Raw genomic sequence first — 17,790 nt, forward strand, 5'->3', positions numbered from 1 at the left:
TTTTTGCAAGACTAGCAAATTGCCATTCAGTCCCAATCTAATGACCCCAATTCATTTAGCAGTAGGAAATTAACAAAGGAACTTGTGAGTGGCTATACTGTACATACTTTTTTTTTTTAGCATATGTGCTATATTCACATTAGGGAGCTATAATTAAATCCCAACTTCCCACAGTAGGCTAGTGGGTTAAAACGCAATCTTCCCAGCTTAATATTCTTCTGATGGGAAGATTAAAGTCCAAAAAATCTGGAGCCCGCAAACTTGAGAAAGGTCTTAATGACCCAAATGTGATTAATTATAACATTTACACCTGGTAACTGCCAGTAAACACCTGGTAATTCCCAATAAATATGATGTTGTCCCAAACGTTCTGTGTTATACTTGTAACAATATAAAAATGGCCACCTATATCAACAAAGAGTCTCATTTCATGAGGTTCTTTTGTTTAACCCTGTATTGAGTAATTACTTTCTCTCTCTCTCTCTCTCTCTCTCTCTCTCTGTGTGTGTGTGTGTGTGTGTGTGTGTGTGTGTGTATATACATATACATATATATATCCCCCTCCCCCCTCCCTCCCTCCCTGTGTGTGTGTGTGTGTGTGTGTGTGTGTATGTGTCCGTGTTCTCCTTTGATTTTCCATAGGATGAACCAAACACAAATGGCAGCAAAATCCACTAAGCTTACTATTCTTCACGAGCAATGTTCTAATTCTGAAGCTGTTAAGTACTTCTAAATCTCCCCGTCTTCTAACAAGTCTGCCATTGTCCATCCTACTCAGTTTAGTTTGTTCTAAATGACAATACAGTATGTATCTCTGCAGGGTCCCAAACAGTGAGCTTGATCATAGCAATTTGGTTTGACAAAACAGCATTCTTGGCCCATGGTGCTATAGATCCCTAGCATAAAAGTACCCCATAATAATATGTTGAGAAAATTGTTTTGCAATAACGTTAGGAACTATTATTGCAAAGTGCACTATTGGGAGTATCTCCTGTTTAAGATTCCATTAAAATTGTATTTTTGTGAGGAGCTAAACATTCTCTATAGCACTTTCCTCCAAATTAAATACTTACCATTTATTTTCTAGGTTCTGTAAAATGAAATAGGCTATGAATGTAAAGCTAACTTTGCATGATTGACTCAAACCACCAACAGATTAACCATCTGCCACTTTACTGTTTAAAGAGGTAGGGAGTAGAGATTCCTCTTTTTCTCTCTTACTCTTTTCTTCCACCATTAACTATGGGGTGGAGCAACCAGACAGACTAGGGTACACAGGATAAATAATAAAATTCTCAAAGATTATTCTTTATTCTTTTATTCTAAAAGATTCTTCTCCACACTGATCACCCATCTCCACCATGCTGCAGCCAAAAAAGGATGTTGCTATAGTTTCTTGACATATCAAGAGTACATCACTGATAGAACATCTAGATTAGTAGACCTTTTCTCTTCATAAACCCAAGCATCTGCCATAGCACAAGAAATTCTTCTATTCTTTTTAATATCTGTTCCATTTTATAGGAAGGTTAGAGTGACATGGTAAATATACATAAGATTGTACTGCAAAAGTGCTACTTCAATTATTTGTAGGAAAAATAAGCATTTGTGCCCAGAATAGTAATTATACACACTTCATGTTCTTCGACTGCATGTGTTGGGCAGCACAATTTAAAAGTTTGGCACACTGTGTCTAATATAACATATTATTTTCCTTCTAAAGAGGCACTCATATAGACATTAAATAATATTTTGTGGAACTGTTGACTTGCACAACCTTCCGGTCAACAACACTATTCCTATCCACCCTCCTCCACTAAAGCTACAATGGATGTGTATAGCAGCAATGGTTAATGATCCATCCTATAAATATCACAAATGCACCTATAAAGCATGCATATTTAAAAGGAACACCACTGGATTACACAATGCATAGAATTGTTATTGTTAATATTCCCTTCTCTCAAAATATCACTGGGTTTTTTTTTAAATGTTGAAGATATCTTTAGCGCAGAGAACTACTAGGAAGAACTGGACTAACCAACCCCTATGTTTTTAATGCTCACATGTTTTCCAGTGATCCATACAGTTAAAAATGCCCTTACATTGTCTCCATAAATTGCTTTGAAATAATTTATTTAGGCAGAGCTGGGATAATACTTTATTTACCCAAAGTAAATTAATATCCATGTAGAATACTTTTTATAATCAGACGTTTTTCTGTTAACATGAATAGAAATATGGGGGGGGGATCTAATACCCTTGATTGAATTTTGGTATGGTCACAAATAGATAAATGGCTTTGGTACGTAGATTTGTTCCCTAAACAACTAGCTGCCTGTCCTTGGATAAGAAAATACAACAATACAATGTATTAACTCAGTTTTAGAAAACTAATATATTAAAGGAGCATTTGTATTGTCTGATGCAAAATTAATCTGTAATTAAAAACTATGCTTATTTCCTAAAAGTTTGGCTGTGCACAAAGCAGAAGGATCCAACATACTGTTCATAGATGAACATCTAGAGAGGTTCTACAGATTTCTATAAAGGAAGCCACTTAAAAAAAGATCTACTTGATGGCTGGAAGATGACACTAGCTCTCTTCTAAACTTTTGAGTATTTCTTTCCTGCCATCTAGTGGTTTTCTGGACTTCTGCAGCCCATAAAAGATATTGTACCCTTTATACTTTCATGGCTAGATGTTTTCATCATCACAATTTTACATAGGCCACTTCTAAGTAATGTTAAATAGAGCACTTAGAAAAATGTTAATAGGTTTGCAGGCTTTTCAACTTTCCTGAAAGCTGTGCCCTTTCTCTAGCAGTTGGATGTATAGATGTTACTAGATAATAAATGTTTGCTCTTATGTTGTGCAATATCTCCTCTTCTGATGATTTTCTAAGGCCAGCAATACAATACTGAAATGCATAAAAACAGATTCAAGATTTTCCATTTGTGAATTTCTAAGTTATTTCAGGTACTGATCAGAGTAAAGCTGCATATGTTCATTTGCTTTTATCTACCAGATTCAGTAGAAATACTGCCATTTGTCAATCTTGCCAACATCCTTCAATTAACCTCAATGTTAAGTAATACATAAAGTGGTGCCACAAGTGAACAAGGCTATAAGCAATTACACTTGTCAGCAAGGCATGTGGGAACAATTATAGGAAAAGGAAAGAGGGTGCTCACTAGCTCAGGAGTTAGTAATTGGCTAGCAAGTTTTAAGCAAGGTTACTTTCTCACTGTCTGGTCCCTATTGGTAGATTGTAAACAGTTTAGAATGGTTTGATTCTATCTTGTGCCTGATTTTTAAAAACAAAAAAACTAGAAAAAATGTTCACGGACATTTTAACTAATACTCTTTTAGCTAGTACAGGTAATCCTCAGTTAATAGCTATTCATTCAGCAACCATTTAAATTTACGACAGTGCTCGAGGAAGAGACTTACAACTGGTCCTTGAACTTGCGTCCATCCACTGTGTCCTTGCAGACACAATTTGGACACTTGGCAACCATATTGCAATTACGATGGCCACAGTGTCCTGCAGTCACGTGATCATGATTTATGACTTTCATTATCAGCTTCTGACAAGTGAAGTCAATCGGGAAGCCAGCAGGAAGTTGTGAATGTGCATGTGATGTCACACTGCAGGGGTTTGCCTAGGGCTGCAACTAGAAGTGCCAGAACTGTGTCATCGATCAGGGCAGTCATGCAACCTCACAATTTACTACTGCATCCAGAGGTGGTATTCAGCAGGTTCTGACCAGTTCTGGAGAACCGGTAGCAGAAATTTTGAGAAGTTTGAAGAACCGGCCAATCCTACCTCTGACTGGCCCCAACCCCATCTATTCTGTGCCTCCCGAGTCCCAGCTGATCGGCTGGGTCTTCTTTTGTTGCCCTGCACAGGAGAACGGAGCTGGAACGCAGGTTAGTGAGGTGGGGAGGGAATAGGATTTTGCAGTAACCTTCCCCTGGAGTGGGGAGGGAATGGAGATTTTACAGTATCCTTCCCTTGCCACGCCCACCAAGCCACGCTCAGAACCGGTAGTAAAAAAATTTGAATCCTACCCCTGGCCAACAGGGCTGTCCTGGAAAATGTAAGGGGCTGGCCCACATCGTTTTGGCCCAGTCTACCCAGTGTGAAGAGGAAATATGCCAGCAGTTTGGGGAGTGGCGTCAAGCTGGCTATGCCAGTTGGCCACCCCACGCAGTTGGCCACCCCCCACCCCCGAAATCAACCACAGCCCTGATGCAGCCATCAATGAAATTGTGTTTGACACCCCTATCTTAAGGGATAGAGGGCCATTAAGAAATATGAGACTCACATTTTAAAGGACAACTGACCAAAATGTACAATCACGAGTTCTTCCTCCATTGAAGAGTTGAAGTGCTACCCAGCCATCTTGTCAAAAAAAAATTATACCAATGTGAAATTTGCAGGTCCAGTTGCATCTGTTTCCAGTCATACTCACCTGACTTCCTTCCAAAGTAAAAACCACCACAACCCAGCCTATGTTACGTAGCTAAATTCTCCTTGGACTTTGCTGGAATAGAGGGGGAGATTAACTGCAATATAACAAAAGATGGTTTAAACCTGCCTCACTCAGGGGCCATTTCCAAAATTCTGGTTTATTTTTTTCTTCATCCATTCTCTTGAAGAGATTCTGATATGTTTAGGATCGTTATCTTACAGGAAAATGTTGATGTGCTTCAGGCAGTGGAGAGATATACTTATATTTTTCAGTGATAGAAAGCAGAATTCATGCTTCCTTCAATAATGGCAAGTCATCCAGGAATTGAGACAGAAAACCATCTTTAAACCATGACACTACCAACCTCATGAAGTCGTTATTTTGGCATTTAGCAATTGGCTCCTAAATTATTTAAAGAGCCATTCTATCTGTACCATTCCAGACCAATTCCATCAGCTTCCTCTTCCTTCCATGTACTTTTCATTCTGGCTAGTTATTCAATCATCAGCAAGCATGACCATTAAACTACAATGGTCAACAGGAATGAAAACAATTCAGGGAGAAGAAAAACTTGACAGAATCAAACTTGTGGCACAGCTGCTGGAATGGCTCCATCTTCTCCAGCTAACTTCAAGAGATCCGAAGCTAAGTTAGCTCCTTTTCTTTTATTCCCATCACTTTTGTCTGATTTATGTAATTTAATGGGGATGATGCCATTTTAAAATTAATAATATGTAAGTCACTTTAGATGCCTTTCTGGCTGAAGACAAGTACAAATTGCTGTGAATAAGTAATTACTTTACAGGAGAGGAAAGGGAAGGTTAGTATGCAAGGAAGGAGCTGCTACAGGAAGATTCATTTCTTGTCAGATAAATGCTAGCAGAAATTAGGAATGCATAATTTGAAATAAGATTTGTTTATCACCGTGAAAGAAAATTCATAGACAGAACAAGACACATCCTCCCAGTTTTTATAAGCTAAAGCAACGCTTTGAATTTAACTACATGATTCTCTTATGAAGAGTGAACAGATGACATTCACTTGTCCCCAGGACCTGTTTAACATATTTTATTGCATAAAATGGACAGCAAATGCCACTTCCCAGCAACCCACTAATCAAGTGTTTAATAATATCCGCAACTCTTCTTCTACTTTAATGCCCAAAATGGATGGGTTGAGAGGAAATCTACAAGAGCTTTACCTGCTCCTTGGCTTTAAAGTATTGCCCCAATTCTCTGATACGATTATAGCACAAGTCCATATTTTTATAAACAAATCAGTAAGTGCTTTTCTCTTGCCTCTATCAAGAAATGTATCACGGTGACCCACTGTGGAACCCTGACAATGTAGGGGTATTTCTATAGCCTTCTTTTTGAAAGAAAAAAAAAGGCATAGACAAGCTGTTTCTTTTATTTTGCATCGAAGATGCATCTATTCTAATTTTTCTTTTTGCTGCCATCTAGTAATCATCTGGATTTTTGCAGTCCATGCCCATTAGTGCAACTATTGATCTTCCAGGTTTTTCCTTCCTTTGAGTTAGAGAGCATTGAAACAGCTGGTCTGCAATTTCTTACCCATTCTCCTGCACAGCTACCTTGCCATGCAATCCACAATTACACAATGTACTCATGGAGTATGGGTGTTGCAGTTATTGCTAATTAATTGTGTAGCTATCCCAATTGTGGAGCTCCATCATTGTGGAGGGGTCACAATCCAGTAGAGTTAAGCAATTTTAAATCAGCCAGTCTATTTTGGATTGTAGTTATTCAATGCAGCAAATTAAAATGTAGTCCAATGTTCAAAAACATGTTTAAAACCCACGGAAATGAAGCAGCTAGACAGAAAGTACTAAAAGACAAGCCTTCCAGAATTAACACTTCCTTTTTGCCATGATATTTCTTTTGCATATTAATAGTACTTTTATTTTTAAACAACTATTTTGTTAGAAAATAGTTTTTTTTTTTCCTTAGCTGCCATAACTGACATTTAGGGACCTAAACCGTAAACAGAAAACACTGCAATAAATAGCAATCCTTTTTTTATTCTTTTCCTTCTCCATAGCCTCATCAACACAATTTTTTTTAAAAAAAATCTAGCTGAACTACAAAAAGAACTAAACAAAGTAGAAAAATATTCCTGCCTTCATTCTCTCACATACCAAATTTATGCCACACTTGTAAAAGGCTTGAGAATTTGAGGATGATTCTACTTTTCAAAATGAAGATGGGGCACTTTTCAAAAACAATGAAAGCTTTGCTGAATGGTATACAGGCAATTCCAAACATTTGCCCTTATTCATGATGCCTTCAAAGAACTTCACCGAACATATCAACTTTAAATTATCTCCATATCTATTTGGTCATATGGGCTTTTAAATAAAGAATGGTCAAGATTGTCTTACATTATAATTTGCATCTTGCTTCGGAAAGAAGTGACAGTTAATCAAATTTCACACTGACTTAAAGTTTAAAATGTGGGTAATGCTAAAATTAGGGATGGCCTGAAAATAATTTTCCAGTTTTATAATCAGCCATTAAATTAGCACCCCATAAATATGCCTCTTTTTTCACCATCAGCATTAAGAAATACTATATAAATTAGGCTACGCTATTTCTATTCACATATTCATAAAAAGAAAAATATATATTTAGATATGTATGTATATATAAATGTTTCGATAACGGGATTTGACACTGGAGAAAGGGGATTCTGATGAGAATTGTAGAATCACAGACAATGCATGTTACCGAACATCAAAGTTTCAAGCACCTCATGGTCTCTGAGTCGCTGAGCGTCCTTTCAAGTTGTATCTGAAGAAGAGTCATAAGATGCAGACATTATGAAGTTGCCAGTGCTAGAATGGCTTGCTACAGACTGAGCCGCCTGTTGGCTTAGGTTGTTGCAGATAAGCACCAGCTGGTTACTCTGGGCTTCCGAGAGGGTGCTGCAGCTCTGGTACACACTGAAGTTGGTCTTCCTCCCAGGAATATTCCCTTTCTCACACATAGTCTTGACCATCTTGGCTAGTTTGTTCTTACCTAGGGCCTGACAATTGTACCAGTGTAACGCAGCTAGATTAACAACTGGCTTAATGGATAAGTAGAAAGGGGCATCCTCGTACCGCATCGCGGGGGGTCGCCTTTGCGCGTATTCCTTGTAATCTTGCACGGGACAAGTCTGCGGTGCGTGCTGAGTTGCGTACACTCTGGAATCTGTGCCTGTCCTCTTAATCTTGGCATTCCCGTCACTGCCATCTTGGCCCATCCATTCCAAGTATTCTAAGCCGGTCTCTGTCACCCGAAGTCTAATGTCCCCCCATTTGAGAGTCGACCCATGGAAGCCAGTACAATGGCCAAAGGCCTTTGTGTTGTTGAGCCAGACAAGATTCAGCAAACCCTCAGGATTATATCGGCTTAGCAGGCCTCTTTTGCGGAGAATCAGCTCATCGGCAAAAGTAAGCTTCATTGATTTGTGGGGCTTGTTGCCTTTTCCTTTGCACCTCAGTTCCATCTGCTTCTGCTTCAGTGCTTCTTGAGACCTCTTGAATTCCTTGTCTCGGGTGATGCTGTATCCGTATCGATGCTCTTTGAGATACCGCTCCAGCCCACACTGGTAGTTGGCCAAGCTGTTTGGCTCATATTCTGAACCATCCTTCTGCCGAGCATCAACAAAAAAGGATGCTAGGTAAGCATCTAATTCTTTGCAAGGAATAATGTAGATCTCTCTGGTTTCTGAAGGATACTTAGAGATGAGAAACTCTCTGAAGTTTCTGAGAGCTGTCTGGGTACTGCGAATAGTTTTCTCATTTTGCTCTCTACTAAGTTCGGCAGCTCTCTCATCTTGGTCTGGGAGAAGCAAAAGAATGATATATGAGAACAAACTCAAGGATGCATATTTTTTCTCAAATTATGTTTCTCCTTAAAACAAAATAGAAATCAACATGTTCACAAAGATCACAAAGTTATTACACATTACATACCTGTCAAGCATGGACAGCCAACTTCTGTTTCACAAATGATGTTACTAAGGATATAAAAAAAACTTAATATATATTCTTCAACTCATTGGCACATATTTAATTTACAGATGTTATTTGTAGGGAGAAAACTCTGAGATATAGGTTAGTCTGCATTTTGGAAGAATCTAGAAAATAGAAAATATTTTACACCGATTCCACTGTTGAGTGGAAAGGTCCAATTAAGAAAGTAATACTGAACTATTTCATTTGTGAAATCAGAGGCTGTACTGGTCCCATGTGTTGTTTATATATTTTTAATCAAAGCATTTTATCACATGCTAAATAAGCTGATCGTTTGGGTATTAAAACATATTAATGTAATGTGTTAATTTACAAACAACAATTCACATTCTTTAAGCAAGTCTAGGACAGTGGACTGTTTGTACAAAGGACAAAACTGTAAGCAATTCATCTCCACAGAGACTGAGTTACCATGTTGGGTGCTCTTGACTAATGATCAATTTAGAAAAGCTTTCTGTCTGTTAACAAACAATTTACACTTAGCAATTTACAAGTAAGAAATTGCTTTGAAAATTAACAAAGATGTGATATCTTTCTCTTTAGAGTCCTAGAAAAACTATCGAAAAGGCTGCCCACATAGATCAGATTTGTGTTCATTTTCTAATAAACACTGCAAAAGATCCCAGAGCATTTACTGGCTCAGAATAATTTACCATATTCATCTCTGTGAGAAAAGATGTTTTCATTTATTGATTTCAATATCCTTAAAAGAGATACACGGACTCTCCAAATACTAGTTAAGTGCCCTGTCATATATGGCTGCCATCAGCAAGTTAAGGAATCAATTTTCTGGGAAACTAGGGGATTAATAGTTATTCATTCATATTCCATTCTACCTTTCATTGCTTTAAGATAAAATAGTAATCAATTAATCAGTGTCAATATCAAAACAAATAAGCAGACCTATTCATCATAATTCAAAAAATGCACTCCTCGGTTTTCCTGTTTAGTTAAGCATCTCTTCATCAGTCAACTGATTCACAGAGTTTCTGTGCCTATTGCCAGATACATTAATTATAGGAATACAACTAAACAAAATGCCTACAGATATGGACAAAGATCAAGATGTATCAAGAGGGGGGAGGACTGAACGACTTGCCTTCTGGAGTTGTGGGTGTTGATGGAATAAGGACTCCAGCCCTGGGCAGGGGTTGGACTAGAAGACCTCCAAGGTCCCTTCCAGCCCTATGACTCTATTTTTCTTCTTTCCATTTGTTTCCCAATGAAAAAAAATCCTCTTCCTGAAAGCTACCATGTGAAAAAAAAAAGCCTTGAGAAGGAGGAAGGGAGCAATGAAAACATTAAATGAGGGAAAAAAGATGATTCAGAAAGTGGAATGCATAAGAAAGAAACTCAAAATAACCCTGACTTAATTGACTTTGCTAGAAGACAGGACAGAGAGAAATTCTGGCAGACTTTTTAGATTCAGTTCTTCTACTTTGCAACGAAAAAAGGGCATTCTTACAATCTCTGCTGCTTCAGTTTCTTGATCTTGGTTCTGGACTGACAAGCTATTAGTTTATACACAGAAACCTCAATGAATACTATTGCCAATTTCACAATGTAGGACTAAAGACAGCTTCTTTCCTCATCTGCCAGATAATTCAGTTCCTTTTAAAATTTAAAAGAGGAACAGGAACAGTCATTGTATCCCCATAAAAGTGTCATTTTTCCTCTCTTCCATGTAATCAGATGATTTATGGTCTAATTTAACCACTATTTTATGGAGGGGAATTCCAGGAACTGTTAGAGCAATTTATCTACACAATGCTAGGTTGGGGGGAGCTGGCATTGAGCAGTGGTGGGATTCAAGGTCTTTTTACTACCGGTTCTGTGGGCGTGGCTTGGTGTGTGTGGCAGGGGAAGGATACTGTAAAATCTCCAGTCAGAGGTTGTATTTGCCGGTTCTCAGAACTACTCAAAATTTCCGCTACCGGTTCTCCAGAACTGGGCAGAACCTGCTGAATACCACCTCTGGCTTTGAGGTACTATTGTGATGTCTTTGTATTCACATCTCACACAGACTAGTATATTTGGAACTAAACTGGATCAATAATCTTAGGACTGTAAGTGCTATTGCTGGGACTCAGATTTATTGAGTTGTTCTTCATTTAATTTTCAAAAGGGTGGTAATGTCAGATAACTGAGCTTTCATTTCTAGCATTTTTCCTCAATAACAGTGTGTAGAACAGCTTTCCCAAGGTGGATAGGCCTCACTTTAAAAACTTGGAATATTAAGTTTTTCCCTTTTTCAAAATGACATACCTAGGACGTACACACTGTGGCATAAATTCCCAATGGTTGCCATTTAAGAAATTATTCAAGTCTTAAAACAGTGTTTGATATCAGTGATAAACTGGATGAAGAAAATAAAATTATACTTAATACAGCTTTTAATATTTATATTTATTTATTTGTATCCCACCTTTATTATGTTTACAAATAATTCAAGGCAGTGAACATATGTAACACACTTCCCTCCTCCTATTTTCCACAGAACAACAACCCTGTGACATGAGTTGGGCTGAGTAGAGAATGACTGGCCCAAAATCACCCAGCTGGCTTTCATGTCTAAGACAGGACTTGAACTCCACCAGTGATATATAAAATGGAACAAACAGTTAGATATGGCGAAATTATGAATGAAAAGGGTGAACTTAAATCTGCAAGAACTGGAGCAACGAGGTATAAGGATGAATTGGTTTTCATATGCGCAAATGCATTCTAGATATGGTAAAGATCTCAAAACAGAAGGTTTTTATGATAAATTGAATGCTTTGGATAAAATTTTAACAGGTACTGATGAAAAGGTGATTAAGAAATTATACGGATATTTATTAGAGGTTAAATTAGAAGAAGAACAAGTTAAAGAAACAATGATTGCATGGGGGGGAAATTTTGGATACGGGATTGACCTAGAGAGATGGCAAAAACTATAGTCTCAAAATTATAAAATGACAATGTCAACTGCATATAAAGAAAATTTGTATAAGATGTTTTACAAGTGGCATCTTCCCCCAATGAGAATAGCAAAAATGTTTAAGAATAAATCCGAAAAATGTTGGAAATGTCAGAAGATACCTGGCTCACTTTACCACATGTGGTGGACATGTGCAGAGACGAAAAAATATCAGACTACAATCCACACATGGTTGGAAAAAATGACAAAAAGTCATATTGATTTTAAACCAGAAATATTTTTATTGGGTATTGTACCAGAGATATACAGTAGAGAACTAATATATTTGATTGTGAATGTACTAACAGCAGCTAGAATTGTATTTGCAAAGAATTGGGAAAATGAGAAAATACCAACACAGGAGGAAGTTATTAAGAAAATAGTGGAATATGCTGAAATGAGTAAATTGACATTTGAAATTAGAGAACAAGAAGAAAAACAATATTATAAGATATGGGATTTATTTTATCAATGGTTAGGGGGAAAAAAGTGTGGAAATTTTATAGATAACTTTACAATATAAAAATAATAGAATTTAAGAGAAAATGATATAAGAATGTATTTTTTATTAGATGAAGTTATATTACATCTTGGTTTAAAATGTTGAATATCCTATATGAAGTGGTGGAACAAATAGTTATTGTTAAATGAAAGAACCATAATGATAATATATATATACATACATACATACATACATACATACATACATACATACATACATACATACATACATACATAAAATTGAAAATATGAGAATTTATGGGACTTGTGAAGGATGGACACGTAGCGCAAAAGAATTGCAACCAGTCGACACACTGTATGTAACTGAAAGATGGTTTTATGTTTTTATGTGTTGCTTTGTCTGTGTTTGTTTAGAAAAATAAAAAACTTTATTTTTTTTTAAAAAAAACTTGTTTTTAAACGATTTATGAAAATATATAAACTACTTTGAGTTCTATGTTTGTTTTTCTTAAACAGTATCAAGGCAAAGAGTGAGAACATTATGAATTTCTTTATACATCATGCCAAGTCACAGTTTTAATCTTGCCTTTTGGATAGCCACAGTCATTAAGTTGACACAATGTGAAACCTGATTTTTACATTACAACGGCTTGTTTGTACGTAAAATACATCACATTATGACATAGCATATGAAAATCCAGGTAACAGCAAGCCAGGATTAAAAACAAGCCAGGATTCCTAAGCAAGTTTCACATTTCCACCTGTGATTTATAACCAAATTAGATATTGGTTTCTTTCTTGGGATTGGGTCATACCCCAAACCACTATTAAACTAAACACATTAATGTTCCTGTGTATGCAAAATTGCATTCAAAATTAGACAGAGACATTGCAGTGATTTCTTCTGGCAGCCTGATTCTCTCGCTTCGCTGACAGCAGGAAGATGAGGGATACACATAAAATGGTGGAATGCAAGGCAAGTAGGTCAAAAAGAAAAAAAAAATCTTTTCTCTGCTCCATTCCAGTTAACTTCCTTCTCTTTGTGAAATGTTGACAGGGCTGCAATTTACATGTCATCTGTTTTGACTAGACATCAGATGTAATGTTGATCACTGTGACAAGGATTAAATGTTTTTTCAAATAAAGTCAGCCAGCGCAATGCATTATTATCGGGAGGGTATGACTAAAATAGCTTTAGGAAGTTCTGTCCTATTTTCACTCTAAAACAAGCTCTCGGTATCATTATGGGCTCCGATTTTGCACGCTGACTTTTGTTAAGCCACTTCTGTGTTCGAAATAGTATCCTCCGTGAGAATGCATCTTCTCTGAGTTTGGGTGGAGATGGACACAGAGCTACACTCTTAGCTTAGCACAAACATAGAGAAAATGACTGCATGTTTACTTACAAAAGAGTCATATTACAGATAGTCCTTGATTTATGACCACAATGGAGCCCAGCATTTCTGTTGCCAAGCGAAACAGTTGTTAAGTGGATTTTGCCTCATTTTACTGCAACGGTTGTAAGTGAGAAAAGCGGTCCTAAGTCATTTTTTTTCAATGCTGCAGTAACTTCAAACAGTCACTAAACAAATGGTTGTAAATTGAGGACTATGTGCACTGTATGTTGGCACAAGAACAACATTGTATTGGCATACACATTGAAAAATTGTATATCTTTCCAATGGCTATCAATGGGTTTCCCACTTTCTTTATACCGGTATTACTAGAAGTATATCATATTATATGTTATGAAAACTGCAATCTAGACTCGTATATGTAGATTTTTATCCCTGCTATTTCCAAGGAAACTCTATAGGGATATGCTCTGTGGGTACAATCCTACACATATATATATATTTGGGATTAAAGTTCACTGAAAGGACTAACTTCCAAGTAAGCATCCATATAAATATTTCTACAGCCAATACAATTAGAATAAATTAGTAGAGAAAATAACAGGTCTGCTATTTAACAAGTACCTTTTCCTGTAGTTCATTCAGGAATAATAGTTAACTAGCAATATGCATTATGTTGCAATCTATCTTCTATATATATAAAAGCCAATACCACTCACTCATCACGAAAGTCTACAAACTTGAAATTTGGCACATATGTTCCTCTTAGCTTTTATGTGCTTGCTAAGAAAGGATTTTTTTTTTTTGAAATGACCATCAGATCATTACTTAATAAAGATGCTCCTGATGCTAAGGAGTTCTACTCCCCCTCCCCACCTGAGAAAAACTCTGTTCCAACTGCCAGTTGCCTCACAAGGTTGCGGAACAGCTGTAGGTAGCATTCTTCACTATCACGCTCCATTATCCTGTAGCTGTAGAAGTCAGCAGCAGACATGGTCTTCTTGAGAGGACCCTTGGTCTTTGCATCGCACTGAGGTATATTGATGTAATAGCCATCTTCTCCACGGCAGAACATCAGAGGGTACTGGAGAGCTCAGAAGCGGTCTGGGGCTCCTTAAAGTACTAAACATCGGTAACTCACCAAAATGTCTACGCCTTCCACCTATGGAACTGCTTCTGGACTCAAGGCGGCAGGAGCGATATTCCCTTATGTGTTTCAATCACCGACCACCACTGAGCCAACGGATTGTGAACTGGATTTCTCCTGCATAGCCCGATCACTGCCAGTTGCCTCACATTCCGTTACCTCAGCTCAAACTGACAGACGTTCCACTCGTTCACTCAGGAGCGTTCTGGGGCTCCTTACAGTACTAAACGTCGGTACCTCACCAAAATGTCTACGCCTTCCACCTATGGAACTGCTTCTGGACTCAAGGCGGCAGGAGCGATATTCCCTTATGTGTTTCAATCACTGACCACCACTGAGCCAACGGATTGTGAACTGGATTTCTCCTGCATAGCCCGATCACTGCCAGTTGCCTCACATTCCGTTACCTCAGCTCAAACTGACAGACGTTCCACTCGTTCACTCAGGAGCGGTCTGGGGCTCCTTACAGTACTAAACGTTGGTACCTCATCAAAATGTCTATGCCTTCCACCTATGGAACTGCTTCTGGACTCAAGGTGGCAGGAGAGATATTCCCTTATGTGTTTCAATCACCGACCACCACTGAGCCAACGGATTGTGATCCAGATTTCTCCTGCATAGCCCAATCACATAGTGTCTTCATGAAGCATGGATATCCAGCTAGTACTATATATTTACATAATGATGTTAAGTCCTATTAAACTAAACTTCTAAGATATGTGCATTGTATTTTGATAATATTATCATTCTTGCTGCATAAGAGACAGAGAACTATTTATATAGCAAATGATTATCATGCACAATAAGTTGTTCCTAATCATTAGCAAATAAGACTTAAACTTATTGAAAAACCTCATATGGGTTGATACTAACATGACTTTATTTATTCATTTTACTCATAGTATTTAACCACTAATCTCAGCACATAATTCTAGGTATCTAACAACAATTTTAAACAAGAACATTCACACAAATAAATGAAATAACAAAAATTTATGAATTCAATGCTAAGCCAAGGATTGGCTCAGAACTTGAAAATATACAAACCATCATACAGATCAAGCTTGTTACACATTCTGGACCTAGGCTTGGACGAACAGCTAGGACCTTAAGACCAGGGGTGGGATTCTACCAGTTCGCACTTATTCGTTAGAACCAGTTGTTAACATTCTAAGCAGTTCAGAGAACCAGTTGTTAGAAGAAATTACTGGCCTAATCCTGTAAGGAAGGCAGGAAGGAAACATTCTGGTGTTGCTTACAGAAACTGCCTCTCCGTTAACCCTTATTATATTCTTGGCAGGACTAGACTTCCTGTCTCAGGACCGTCTCTGAAGTTTTTTTCTCCTCCTTTGCTGGTACTTTGCTTGTGTGGAGTGACCATTTAAAGTTACAATGGCACTGAAAAAAGTGACTTATGACCCTTTTTCACACTTACAACTGTTGCAGCATCCCCACAGCCATGAGAGGCCAGGCGAGGAGATGCCTGCCTCGATGTGAGTGATATTGAGTTGGCCACGCCCAGCCAATAACATGACCACCAAGCCATGTCCACCCAGTCGCATGACCACCAAGCCACACCCACCACCTAAGCCACGCCCACAGAACCGGTTGTTAAAAATTTTGAATCCCACCCCTGCTTAAGACTTTACTGAAGGGCAACAGGATTGGGGCTAGGTAAGTCGCAGGTGGAATGTTATATGGTGGGCACCATGACAGAGCTGGCTGACTTTTGGTTTCCACTAGATAACACTGTTTCTTAAAAGGAACCTAAAAACAGATCCTACTCCCATATTGTTCGTCCTCTTGTTTTTTAGTCTCTACTTAATTCTTATTAATTTTAATTGTTTTTACATTTATTCTTTTATCATTTTGTAAGCTCCTTAGAGCTGTTTCAACAGGAAATGAGAGGTATATAAATTTAATTTAAAAATGGATTAGAGAGAGACTGTTCTGTAAGTAACCAGGTCCTGTGCCATGAAGAGCATGTTAGCTGATAACCAGACCATAAATTGTATCTGGAAGCCCACCAAAAGCCAGTGCTGAAACAGTAGTGTTATATGGGCATACTGAGACTTCTCAGAAAACAACAACTGAATGAAAAACTGCTGGTGACCTTCTACCGCTGCACCATAGAGAGTATTTTAACTTACTGCACCTCTGTATGGTTTGCCAATTGCACAGTGGCAGATAGGACAGCACTCCAGAGAGTTAATGTCATTGCCCAGAAGATCATTGGTTGCCCTCTCCCCTCTTTGGAAGAGCTTTATAACTCCCGCTGCCTTAAGAAAGTTCAAAATATTCTCAAAGATCCATCTTACCCTGGGAACCCTTTTTCTGAACTATTACCATCTGGCAGATGGTACAGAATAATAAAAACAAGGACAACTAGGCTGAAAAACAGCTTCTATCCCAGGGCAGTAGCTCTTTTGAATTCTACTGTGTCGTGCAATATTAATGCAATATCAGGGGTTTTCAATTCAATTGTATAGAACGTGAAGGATGTGTGTTTGTGCGAAGATGGCATTTAATTTTATTGTACGAGGTGGAATGACAATAAAGTAAATAAAGTAAACTAAACTAAACAATAGTATGTAATCATTTTCAGAATCAATATGTTTTAATTTTAAGGAAACATTTGCTCACCCAAAGAAGCAAAGTCTGCAAATGTGGTCCATACAAACAGAATTGCACCACAGCCTTTAGGAGAATATAATTTTGTGCTTCAGCACCTATGCCTCCAGAATGTGTGTACATCAGAGTATTTTATACACATCCAGCAATTATTTTGTAGCTGTTCACATCATCAGAATTTTGACTGACAATATATCATTCCAAGCAGGCCCTGTTTAGACATCAGTGTGAAATGTGCTAAACAGTCATCACATCTTTATAGAAGGGCTTGTCACAACATAAATCAAATGTATTATAGCTTCTTATTCTTGTTTAGTAAAGATGAATGACGCATCTGCAGTGAGGATATTATATCTTTTATGAATTAAAGATCTCTTGTAACTAGGAAACCATTGGATCTCCTTTCAAAAAAAAAACACCCAAGTTGTTTATCAGGAACTTCAGTTCTTCAGGTAATACACCTGCATAGAGACACATTTTGAAATCTTGAAGAGTTAAGACAGATTTTTAGTCAAGAAGCACATGCTTCTAAGATTTTTGTTCTTTTAGTTTCCGACTTCAAAACTCTTCCAATTTTACAAAGTCGGGAATACTTACCAAGGGAGACATATTAAAAAAAAATGTGTGAATTTTTATGAATGCATAGATGACCATTGAGAAAAAGGTATAGTTTTAGTTGGTCTCTGTACATCATAAATGACCTATCTGCTATGAATGG

The 17,790-nt window shown here is 37.6% G+C and overlaps 1 protein-coding gene across 6 annotated transcripts in view; it reads right to left on the bottom strand.

Moving 5' to 3' along the window:
* Positions 1-6,504: 6,504 nt before the first annotated feature.
* Positions 6,505-17,790, bottom strand: part of KIAA1958 (KIAA1958 ortholog) — a 64,250-nt gene continuing 52,964 nt past the window's right edge. For all 6 annotated transcript variants that reach the window (XM_087957581.1, XM_087957576.1, XM_087957580.1 and 3 more), the window contains one exon: positions 6,505-8,324. In XM_087957581.1, coding sequence (XP_087813707.1) covers positions 7,279-8,324 — 1,046 coding nt within the window. In that variant the 3' untranslated portion in view covers positions 6,505-7,278. The remainder of the gene's footprint in view (positions 8,325-17,790) is intronic.

The sequence above is a fragment of the Notechis scutatus genome, chromosome 2 (genome assembly GCF_049901735.1).
Source record: "Notechis scutatus isolate UNSWTSFEM ecotype Mainland chromosome 2, rNotScu1.2, whole genome shotgun sequence".
Classification (NCBI taxonomy): Eukaryota; Metazoa; Chordata; class Lepidosauria; order Squamata; family Elapidae; genus Notechis; species Notechis scutatus.